The sequence below is a fragment of the Terrapene carolina genome, unplaced genomic scaffold (assembly GCF_002925995.2).
Source record: "Terrapene carolina triunguis isolate 2854851 unplaced genomic scaffold, T_m_triunguis-2.0 Scaffold50921, whole genome shotgun sequence".
In the NCBI taxonomy this organism is placed as follows: Eukaryota; Metazoa; Chordata; order Testudines; family Emydidae; genus Terrapene; species Terrapene triunguis.
In genome coordinates this window covers 344-12187 of record NW_020715272.1, presented here as the reverse complement: position 1 = coordinate 12187, position 11844 = coordinate 344, and the positions used below count along the sequence as shown (strand labels likewise).

General features: G+C 42.9%; 1 protein-coding gene across 1 annotated transcript; it reads left to right on the top strand.

The window, feature by feature from the left end:
* Window positions 1–281: 281 nt before the first annotated feature.
* LOC113405794 (pulmonary surfactant-associated protein D-like) lies at window positions 282–7741 on the top strand (the record flags this gene model as incomplete). Its single annotated transcript, XM_026647049.1, has 6 exons — window positions 282–483; window positions 2505–2621; window positions 3715–3822; window positions 4248–4364; window positions 5792–5908; window positions 7658–7741. Coding segments are annotated over exons 1-6 (745 nt in total), but the record flags the coding sequence as incomplete, so codon positions are not given.
* Window positions 7742–11844: the final 4103 nt, after the last annotated feature.

The window sequence follows — 11844 nt, the reverse complement described above, 5'->3', positions numbered from 1 at the left end:
TAAGTTTAGTTCATTCTGGTTTTGCATGGTGAATAATTTAACAAAGGACAAACTTTAAAAAAAGTTTCATTAAGATCTGTCCAGAATTTACTAAAGTGTTTTCCATGAGCACTGATGCTTTATGTAAAATAATGACAAACCAAGATAAATGAGCTAGAATGTAGGCATTGAACATTTCTTTGTTTAATCAGTTTGCACTATGAAATATAAACTGATTACATGGAGTCAAAATGCTCTTAGGGTAACTCTGATTTTTTTTCAATAACTCAGACACCTGAACAATGCTGCTGCTTCCAGCACTGATCACTTTTGCTCTGGGAACATCCCTGTTGAAAACATCCACTGCAAATCCAAACCAGAGTGTTCAAAAATGGGATCTAAGTGCATGTGCAGTAGTTGTATGTGGACCTGCTCAGAACGGATTACCAGGCAGAGATGGAAGAGATGGGAAAGAAGGCCCTAAAGGAGAAAAGGGAAGTCAAGGTATAGAAGTATTTACTTCCTAATGTTATGCTTACTATTCACATGTCTGTCTGGTATTATTTTTCAACCATTACTCATTTAAAAGATGCTTCCTAGAAACCATTTAGCTCTGCAAAACTTGTACAAAAAGATGCAGCTAATCATACGGTATGTAAAACCTGAAGGTCCTTATGTTCCTACTGGTAATTACTGAAGGCTGGGATAGAGCTGACAGTATTGTTCATATTCAAAATGAAACCTCTTACTATATAGGACTGGATGCCTCTGGGGTAGATGAAGTGCTGTAGAACCTTTAATCTCTGGCTCACCAATTTGATATCTGGCTTCCGTTGGTAGTGATTGAAAGTTGTTACTGCTAGACATGGCTCAGAAACAGATTTTTAAAATGCAATTTTCCCCAGTTTTTAAAAAAATCAAACTATGTAGACTAGCTCTATGTTGGTTTAAAAAAAAATGGTGAAAATTGTCTAAATTTTCTTTCCCAAAAAATATCCAGAAGTTTGAGGAGGACAAAGGGTCAAACAAGGCGAAAATATGCATGCTGAATGTAACCACTCAATTGGGGCTAGATTCACTTCAGTGAATCCTTGGACTTCAGTGGGACCACTCACATGGGTAAATACTCTTTTGGGTCAGTGAGTGTTCCCACAGTAAAATAAAACAGAGAATTTGACTGTGGCATTTCTTTTCAGAGTAGTCTTATTTACACTGAATATTTAAAATAACTTCGCTACAATAAAAACACTTTCCTTTCTACCTACCCCTTACCTCAGATCAATTTTGTTTAGCAAGAGCTCCATCAAGATACGTTGTAGGGTATTACATTGTAGTTTGCACGATTACTTAATTCCTAATATAAATCCCAGAATACATGCTAGAAAAAAAAAACTGGTTTACAGGACTAACAAAGGTTTCCCATATCGAGGTTTACATTGAAGGATTACTTTCTCATTCAATAATATTGCATTTGGTTACAAATTATAAAAAGGGAATTAATTAATTTACAATAGGTACCTAAAAGAACCTGTCATATTATTCATTGTGAATAATGTATCTGAACAATTTAGTCCTTATTCCTTTTTGTACGTTGTCTACAAACTGCTAATCATTTTTGTACATTCGCTCATTTTTTGCAATTGCTCGCTGACCAGTTTTGTGAAGTTTTATTTGCAGACTCGTCTCTGAGTATTTGGTATTATTTTGCATGGCTTCTTTATTCCTGTAAGTCCCCTGGTTTTCTTTTCCATCCCTGCATGAATGACTTCAGTTTTGTAAACAAAAATCACCCTTCCTCCCCTCTTTTTGTCCACAAATTATCCTTGAACGTTCTGAATTGTTTACCGAATCTATTGTGTGAATAATTAAAAGAGCTGTTCAAAATAGTCACAGGAGCCTTTGCATTGTGAATGCTCTTGCAAATATATATTCATGGTGGTATTTGGAATGGTTTTGCTCTCCTCTACCATTTTTGTGAATAAAAACACAAATGTCATTAATTCATAAATAAAAGTGGGCACGGATTGGTGAGTGTTATGTGCAAGAATATTAAACCAATACTTCCTAGCAATATTTGCTCAGGTCTAGAGTAGTGATTAATTAAACCCACAGGAGAATATTCTCTTCTTTGATTCACACAATATTGATTTCTGTTACATATCTTCACTCTTGCCCCAGGGTGAGCACCCTTTTCAACACGTGTCTTCCATTTGCTACCACAGTTATTTTAATCTTAAATAAATCATTAAAGCATCTTGACACTTTGGAAGAGGTGGACAGTTAATGAACTGATACTAAAATTGCAATCTAATCATGTCCATAGACACTCACCAGACTTTATATTTTATTATAGATTACAAGGAGCAGGTTCTTACCTGATTTACACCCTGATGAATTGCAGATGAATTACAAGCAGAATTTGGCCCTAAGTTAACAAACCTTATTCTATTCATCTGCAAATCTCTTGCAGCTCACTCACTTTTTTCTTTTTTAAATCTATTATTTTTCTTTTGACCCAACACTAGGATTACAGGGATTAAAAGGGTCACAAGGTCCCCCAGGAAAGATGGGCCCTGCTGGACAAGTCGGAGGAAAGGGCTCACCAGGAGAAAAAGGCACAAAAGGAGATACTGGAGATAGAGGTAAGAGCTATGATGATTTTGATTGGGAAGGTTAATGTGATCACTAGCCATTAATCATCTGAAAAAAGCTTAAAAGAACTGGAATTAAGCAGAACTGAAAGTAAACATGTTTACTCCAACTAAATTAATCTTAATGGTGGACCTTCGAGTACCTAAGATCCATGATCTATGGGTTTATAACTACTACTATTGGGATAAAAACTGAACAAAAGTAAATTTAGGTTAAATATCCAAATATATGTATGTATACAGTATTGGAACAATCCTATACTGCCCCAGGGGATAGAGAAAATCTCCTGATAGTAGAGATGAGCCTATGCCATAAAGTTTGGATGTAGGGCTTAGTTTGGGCCTTATAGTAAAACTGTGTAAAGACCAGTGGCTTAGCTTCACAGGAATTTGAACAAAGCATTTATCTAGCCTTGATCCTTGTACCTTCTCATCCAAAAATATTTTACTTTGAATTTCAATCAGTTTTGTAACAAAATTACAAATTTCACATGATTTTCAGACAAAATTATAAATGAGGCTACGGCATGTTCATTCAGTACTAATCTAGGTACATGTGAAATTTATTGACCTTTTCAGTGAACCTGGTCTTAGTTTTGTGTTCATCTTCAGAGAGGATATCAAATGAGTTTTGTATTGTTTAACTGCAAACATTTCATATGGGTCCTACCAAACAGGACTTTCCTATTTTTAGTTTATAGCATTTTAAAAAATGAATAAGAATGACTTTGCATACTCAGAATTCAGATGAACAGAACTCTTTAAAACAGATTTTAACTTTGTCATAATTCTCTAATTTCAAACAAAACTCCCTTTCCTTGGAAAAAATGAGTGGGTCAAGGATTTTGCACCAAAAAGAGCAATCTAATTTTGATTATTGAATTGACTACTGATTGTATGTTATCACATTCCTGGTCATCACTCTCAACCTGTTCATCTCAATTTGTTGCCCAAACACAAAGTTGCAACCAGTCAGGCATTATTAAAAAAAAGAATGGATCTTTCCAAGCAGGGACAGTAGTTTTAATAGGGTTATGATATAAATGAATATTTCATGCATTTCCCTTTCACCCTGTTTCATCAGGATTACAAGGAGTCCCAGGTTTGAAGGGTAACCCAGGCAATGCGGGCCCTTCTGGGCCAAAAGGGGATAAAGGTTCACCAGGTGAAAAAGGAGTAAAAGGGGAGAGAGGTAAGTGGTGTCATTAGACTGTACTGTGTACTTCAGTGATTCTTTCCAATCTAATGGTGCTGTACAGTATTCAGAAATAGATAGTTGTGGGTTATTGTGCAGTTGGACATGTGCAATTTTCTTTAACTTTCTCTAATTTCTATATGATGTGGGAATTATACAAGTCGCAATTGAATCATCTAGCTGTGATGGGATAGTTTGATGACTGTGCACCAAAAATCAGTAGGAATTTTCCCTCTGATATTTATAATCTGTTACATGATGGTGCTAGATTTCAAAATCCACACACTCCTCAAGTCTCCCTGTGCATTCACTCAGAGTCTATCATCAAGTAACCGGCAAAGCCCAGAATTATTCCCACCAGGAGACTCACTGAGAATAAAATTGCTGGGTTTGTACATCTCATTCCCTTCATCACTCCCTAGGCCTGCCAGGAACTACAGGTTCGCAGGGCCAGCCAGGAATCGCAGGCTCCCCTGGGCCAAAAGGGGACAAAGGTTCAGTAGGTGAAAAGGGAGCAAAAGGAGACAAAGGAGACAGAGGTAAGTGATGTAGACAGGCTTGAATTCTGCATTGCAAAGATTGCTTCCAATTTAACAATTTCTCTTCTGCTGCAAATTTCCACAGCTCCATTGCCTCCATTTACACAGGCCGAGAACTTGTCCCGTAGACTTAGGAGATAATGACGGACACAAGCTGAAAGGGTTCAAGATTCCATTTAGTTAAATACAAAGCCAAAGGCTGTACACTTATCTGAAGCATAACCAAATCTCCTTTGCCCTAGAAATCAGGATTCAGCTCTTGGAAATACAGCCTCTCTAATGAAATTCATGGAATTCTTAGTTCTAACCGATTGAAAACTACTGAGTAAATAGCTTGCTTTTTTACCAGAATTTCAGTATTTCAATGTTTCCATGTTTAACCAATGCCAGTTAGGGCTTAACTACACAGGGAAATTGGCCGGCATAATAATAGTGGAATAGATATATAGCACTGTAGCTTTATTGGTCAATTTCCCCGTGTAGACAAGCCCTTAGTGTAGTTAGGAGTACAAAAATAAGCATTCCCAGAAAGTTAAACTAACTTTCCTGACAGTAAACCAATCCTTAATTTAAGTTCAAATAAGGACATATCTTATCTAAACTAGTTTCATCACCCCACAGTACATGAATTGCTAAATCTTAACAGAACTTCTATTTGTATTTACCTGCAATCGCTACATGATGTCAGAATTATGTAAGTCTTAATAAAATTGCTTTATTTTTGATAAGAGAGTCTAGTATTCCTAAGTAATCTGATATTCATCATTTAGATTTAATGGATATTAGATGGTGGAGTTACATCTACCATTATTAGATGCACTCTTCACATTTCTCTGTGCAATTGTTGCTCAGGCAGAGTATCATCAAGCAAACGGCAAAGAGCATATATGTCACTACTGTAATTATAATTCTTAATAGTGATATAGTGCTTTGCATTTTCAAAGCGCTTTACAAATATTAATCAATTCTGAAGGTGTGTGATTATCCATATTTTACAAATGAAGAAACTGGGGCACAACCTGTGGAAGTTGTAATTTGTCCAAGATTAGCATTAGAGCTTTTATTAGAACTCAGGGATCCCTGGATCTCAGCCCGTGTTCAAATAAATAAAAATATGTGAGAGCACGGTTATCCATTTATTAGAGCAGTGTACTGCGTGTCAGGACACCTGGGTTCTATACCTAGCCCTGCTACTGTTCCACTAAGTGACCTTGGCCAATAGGGTTGACCTCTCTGGATCTCAGTTACTTTATTTGCTTAGTTCAAAGACAGCATCAAGGCTAAATTGATTGATTGTTGGTAAAATATTATGAGATTTTTAGAAGAAAGACGGTGTGTAAATGCCCATTATTTTATATATGAAATTAGAAAACTACCTGCAGATTAACTTGTTCTTTTTGTATCTGTTTCACTTGATCTAACAACAGGGTTACAAGGAAGCTCAGGTTTACAGGGCCCCAAAGGGCAAATTGGTTCTCCTGGGCTAAAAGGTGATAAAGGTTCAGTAGGTGAAAAAGGAACAAAGGGAGACAGTGGACTCTCAGGTAAGTAAAGCAATGGGGTTTGTTTGTTTGCTGGGGAAGGGACTTAAGGGTTTTCTCTGTTGGTGTGTGCTAATGAATTTTGGACCACTTTCTGCCCCACATCCACAAGTGGGCTCAAGTAAGCCCCATCTGGGGAAAAAATGTATGAGGAGAGATTCTCTCTCTACCAATGTATATTCAATTTACATGTGCATAATTTACATTATGTAAAACTGGTTCACCTACAAAATGCAAGACATTACCTAGATATAAAGATCAAAATATCACTGTGAAATATAAGATTAATCAGTAGTATCTTATAAATTATATAGCAGCCATCTGTTTCATGGATAGAATCCTGGTCCCACTGAAGTCAATGACAAAACTCCTATTTACATAATGGAGCGAAGATTTCAAATCATAAAAATCACAGAATAGTAAACCCATTCTAGTAATTACAAAATCTCCCTATGTATGATGAATTTATATTTTCAAAAATAATTTTAAAAATTTTACTGCTTCCTTTCTGGCTCTTTTCTGATCGAGGAAAAAATACCTTGAAATTTTCATGAGGACTCCAGTATATTTGTGGATATAGCTCACTGTAGATTATTTTAATCCCTAGATTGAAGGGGGAGGGGCAAGGAGCTTCTTACTTTAGACCAAATGATAAAACGCTTCACTAGAGCTTAACTATCCATTATTTTCTACCCCTCTAACACAGACATTAACCCAAGGTGGATGTTGGATATCACTTTTGGTAGCTTGCTAAAATGAGATCATGCTGAGAGTAATGAGAGAATCAAAATATTGCACTATCCCAGGATGCAGATTGTCTGTTACAGAGTGTTTGTATGTGTGTATGTATATTATCTAGATAAATAAATTGAGATCTAGATAATACCTCATATGTAGATAAACTAAAACCAGCATGTCCAAGCTCGTAACAATTTGTGAACCGTCCCTAGGGTACCATTTAGAAGTGCCCCCCCCCCAACAACCATCTACAACTTCAAAACACCCTCCTCCAACTCCACCTAATTGTTTACCGAATGTAAAATGACACATCTCAGTGATATAGTAGCAATGGGGAAAGCATTTTTAGCATTATGTAGCCCAGGACGACCAGTCTGGGCACTCAGGCCATGTCTACACTTACCGGTAGATCGGTACTGCTGCAAGAATTGATGCAGTGAGTGTCAATTCAGTGGGTCTGGTGAAGACATGCTAAATCAATGGGAGAGTACTCTCCCATCGATTTGTGTACTCCACCTCCCTGAGAAGCGTGAGGGAAGTCGACGGGAGATGCTCTCCCATCGACACAATGCTGTGTAGCCACCGCGGTAAGTGAATCTAACTACGTCGACTTCAGTTACGTTATTCACGTAACTGAAGTTGCATGAGTTAGATCCATTTACTGTGGTATTGTAGACCAGCCCTCAGAAAGTGATATATCTACAGACTTTGGTCCCCAAGCACTATATGTGTGGATAGTGTAACGATGTTTAGTCCAGGCCTGTCCTTAAAGAGAAGGAGTAAGTAGAAATGATGCAATCTTTCCTTCAGGTTATGGATAGACACATCCACACATCCTGTGTAATTCTTATCCCATAAAAAAGCTAGGCAATCCAGGTTTAGATCTATAACCTGGACATATAGAGCTTTAGATCATAACCAAGACATCTAGAGTAGAAACTACAGGTCTGCTGTTATTTGTCTGTATTACTTATTTCTTTTAACATTAAGATTAATGCAACTTTCTTCATTCAGAGATCAATCTCCTTAAAAGACAAGTAAGTACTTTGGAAGGGCAGCTGAGAGCTCTGCAAAGCAGCTTCTCCAAGTACAAACAAGGTAAGATGATGCCGTAGTAGGATGCTGCCTTTCAACACAATTTTACCTCTGATCTCTTTTAAGCCTTCTGATTCGTAGTCTGATGCATTAAACAGTGGTTTTGTTCATTTTCATTATTAATGAATTATACAATGCCTCAGACTTATGTGATGCTTTATAAAATATAGAGCAGAGCACATTCTCTGCCCCAAAGACAATACAAAGGCCCAATCCAATGAGAGATGAATTCTCTGGAGTGATCCCAAGTACCCTCAGATCCCATTGAATCCAGTTACAGACACTGAGCATCTCTCCGTAAGCACTGGTCTCCTCACAAGATCAGGCCCTACGTGGAAAAGGGCTGTTCTTCGCATAAAAGTTGTGCCACTTTAATTAAACTGGATTTGACTTAGTTAAACTGGTGAAAACTCCTGTGTGAACACTCTCAAATTGATTATACACTGGATTATATCAATTTAAGTTTAAATCATCAAGGAATCAAATAGAGCTGACTAAGCCAGCTTTAAATCAAATGAAGAGTGTCTACACAGGGCTTTGTGCTCGTTTAACTAAACTGGTTTAAAAGTACACCTTTACTTAAACTGGTGCATCTTTGTCTATAGGCCAGGCCTAGTGCCAAGGTAATTAATAAAGCTGGTCTGAAATATTCCAGTTTCTTTCATTGGACTTTGTTCATTCATTGAAATCAAAAACTTGTTACTTTTCAATGAAGTTCTGATAGAACCAAACCTGCCTAGTTTCCTGCCAGCTCACCCACCTGGCTCCTCAGCAACCCCCGTGGTGGAGTCACAGGGAGTCAGGAGCTTGGAAGCCCTTGGAGTCCTGACTGCCAAGCTCATGGCTCCTCGGCAGCCTGGATTCCCATGGTGGGCTGCACTGGAGCTGTGCAGCGTAGGGCTTCCTGCGTCCACAGCTCAGGGGCAGCCCGCCAGGCTGACTACCTCCGAGCCTGGACTCCCCTTTGGGGAGAATTTGGAAATTTTGAGGTTTTGTTCTGAATCAGAGTGAAGCCAACATTTAAAATAATGAAATCCTCTGGGGAAACCTTTCTCTCTCCAGCTCTAGTAATTAACTCCAAAAACAAGAATCCTCTGCAAATCATGTGTTTGCTAATTGTATCCACCAGTATGTGTTTGGCTAGCCTGAGACCATTTATACTAGGAGTTTTTCTTTGAGTGCTGAGCCCTATGTGTAGTCCACACCTCAGATGTGCATCATGCGCCTGAGCAGGGCCAGTGCTACCATTTAGGCAAACTAGGCGGTTGCCTAGGGAGCCAAGATTTCGGGCCACCAAAAAGCGGTGCCCCCAATTTTTTTTTACAGCATTCCTTCGCCCTCTCCCCGAGCGCGTGGTCACTGCTCCACTTTTCCTGCCTCCCAGGCTTGCAGCGCCAATCAGCTGTTTGGCGCTGCAAGCTTGTGAGGGGAGGAGAATTAGAGCGGGGGAGACGTGCTCAGGGAGGAGGCGGAGCAGAGGTGAGCTGGGGTGGGGAGCTGTCGCATGGCTCCCCGCGGGGGGGGAGCTGCCACGGGGGGGGCGCCCCAGGGCGGGGGGGGGGGCCGGGGAGCTGCCGCAGAGCTTGGGGGAGGGCGCAAGGTGGAAGTTTTGCCTAGGGCGCGAAACTTCCTTGCACCGGCCCTGCGCCTGAGATCTGAAAATCTTGTCAGTAATGCCTGTTGAGCTGTGTCTGTGCTCTGGAGCTCCTTGTGCTCCATACCAAGACTATAAGGGGCAATTGAGACTGACCTGCCTCTCCAGTTCCTTCTTACCACTGCATGGCCAGAGTTGGAGTCCTCTGTGTCTGATGATATCTTTGCACAGTCTGTAAATATAATTGTAGATAGTTGTTAGTCTGGCGTTTTAAATAGTCTCTTTATAGTTAGTGTAGATTAGTTTCCCCTGCCTTTGGGACCCTTCCTGTTTCTCCCCCTTGGGAGAAGGGCCATGCCTAGAGTTCTGGAGTTTAACAAGTGTCTATCCTGCGTGTTCTCCTTCTTGGTCAGTGATGAGCACCAGTGCTGCCTTGACTCATAGATAGGGCCCTACCAAATTCACGGTCCATTTTGGTCAATTTCACGGTCATAGCTTTTAAAAAATCATAAATTTCATGATTTCAGGTATGTAAATCTGAAATTTCAAGGTGTTGTAATTGTAGGGGTCCTGACTCAAAAAGGAGTTGTGGGAGGGGTCACAAGATTATTGTGGTGGGGGGGTGCAGGGCCGCCCAGAGCGGGGGGCAAGTGCGGCAATTTGCCCCAGGCCCCACAGGGGCCCCAATGAAAATATAGTATTCTATAGTATTGCAACTTTTTTTTAAGGAGGGGCTCCCAAAATTGCTTTGCTCCAGGCCCCCTGAATCCTCTGGGCAGCCATGGGGGGGGGCGGGGTTGCGGTACTGCTACCCTTACTTCTGTGCTGCTGCAGGCGGCGGCGCTGCCTTCAGAGCTGGGCAGCTGGAGAGCAGTGGCTGCTGGCTGGGAGCCCACCACCAGCAACAGTACAGAAATAAGGATGGCATGGTATGGTATTGCCACCCTTCTGTGCTGCTGCCTGCAGAGCTGGGCACCCAGTCAGCAGCTGTCACTCTCCGACTACCCAGCTCTGAAGGCAGCAATGCAGAAGTAAGGATGACATGGTATGGTATTGCCATCCTTGCTTCTGTGCTGCTTAGGGTGACGAAGTGGCCCATGGCCAAGCTCGGCGGGTGCGGCTCTGGCGCCCCCGAACCCTCCGAGCCTGGCCTGTTGCGGGGACCCAGCAGCGCGCACGCTGCACCCAGCCCCTGGCCAGTCGCGTCTGGGCTGCTGCCCAGCTGGTGCTATCCCGCGGCGGCCCCGGAGTGGGGGCAGCAGGCTCCAGCCCCCCCGTCCCACTCGGGTCCCGCAGGGGAACGAACGGGGCTGGGCTGCCGATGCCTCCGCCCCGGGGCTGCCGCGGGATAGCACCAGCTGGGCAGCAGCCCAGACGCGACTGGCCAGGGGTTGGGCGCAGTGTGTGCGCTGCTGGGTCCCCGCAACAGGCCCAGGCTTGGGGGGTTCGGGCCCCAGCACCAGAGCCGCAGCCGCCGAGCTTGGCCATTGGCCGCTTCCTCCCCCCGCGGCAGTGGGAGCTGCAGCAGCGGCTGCTCCCGAGTCCCGCTGCCCGGGGGGGAGAACAGCCGCCACCTGGCCCCGCGGGCCGCCCCCACTACTCTCCCTACCGCCCGACTGAGTCCTGCCTGCACTGGGGCCAGGCCAGACTCTTACTCACCCCGGCCCCGCACTTCCCCTGCGTCTCCAGGGCCTCCCTCCAGAGCTTGTGGAGGGAAGAGGAATGGTGAGCCTGGGGAAGAGGCGGGGATTCGGGGAGGGAGCCAATGGGGGGAGGAGGGGGCGGAGTTGGAGCGGGGGAGGGGGCGAGCACTTCCGGGCTCCGGAGCATTTCCTTGTTTGTCCAGTGTCCCGACCGCACATCGGTCGGGACGCGGGACAAACAAGGAAATATCGGGACAGTCCCAATAAAATCGGGACGTCTGGTCACCCTAGTGCTGCTGCTGGCAGGGTGCTGCCTTCAGAGCTGAGCGCCCGGCCACCAGCCGTCACTCTCTAGCCACCCAGCTCTGAAGACAGTGCAGAAGTAAGGGTGGCAATGCTACAACCCCCCCTAAATTAACCTTGTCACGCCCCCCGCCCCCCCCGCAACTCCGTTTTGGGTTAGGACCCCCAATTTGAGAAACGCTGGTCTCCCCTGTGAAATCTGTATAGTATACGGTAAAAGTATAGAATACGGTAAAAGCACACAAAACACCAGATTTCACGGGGGGAGATTTCACAGTCTGTGCTGCATTTTTCATGACTGTGAATTTGGTAGGACCCTATTCATAGACTTTAAGGCCAGAAGAGATCATCAGGATCATCTAGTCTGACCTCCTGCACATTGCAGGCCACGGAAACTCACCCATTTCTGAAATAGACCCCTAACATCTGGCTGAGTTACTGAAGTCGTCAAATCATGATTTAAAGACTTCAAGTTACAGTGAATCTGCCACTTACTCTAGTTTAAACCTGTAAGTGACTCATGCCCTAGGTTGCGGAGGAAGGGAGAGAAACCCCAGGGTCTGTGC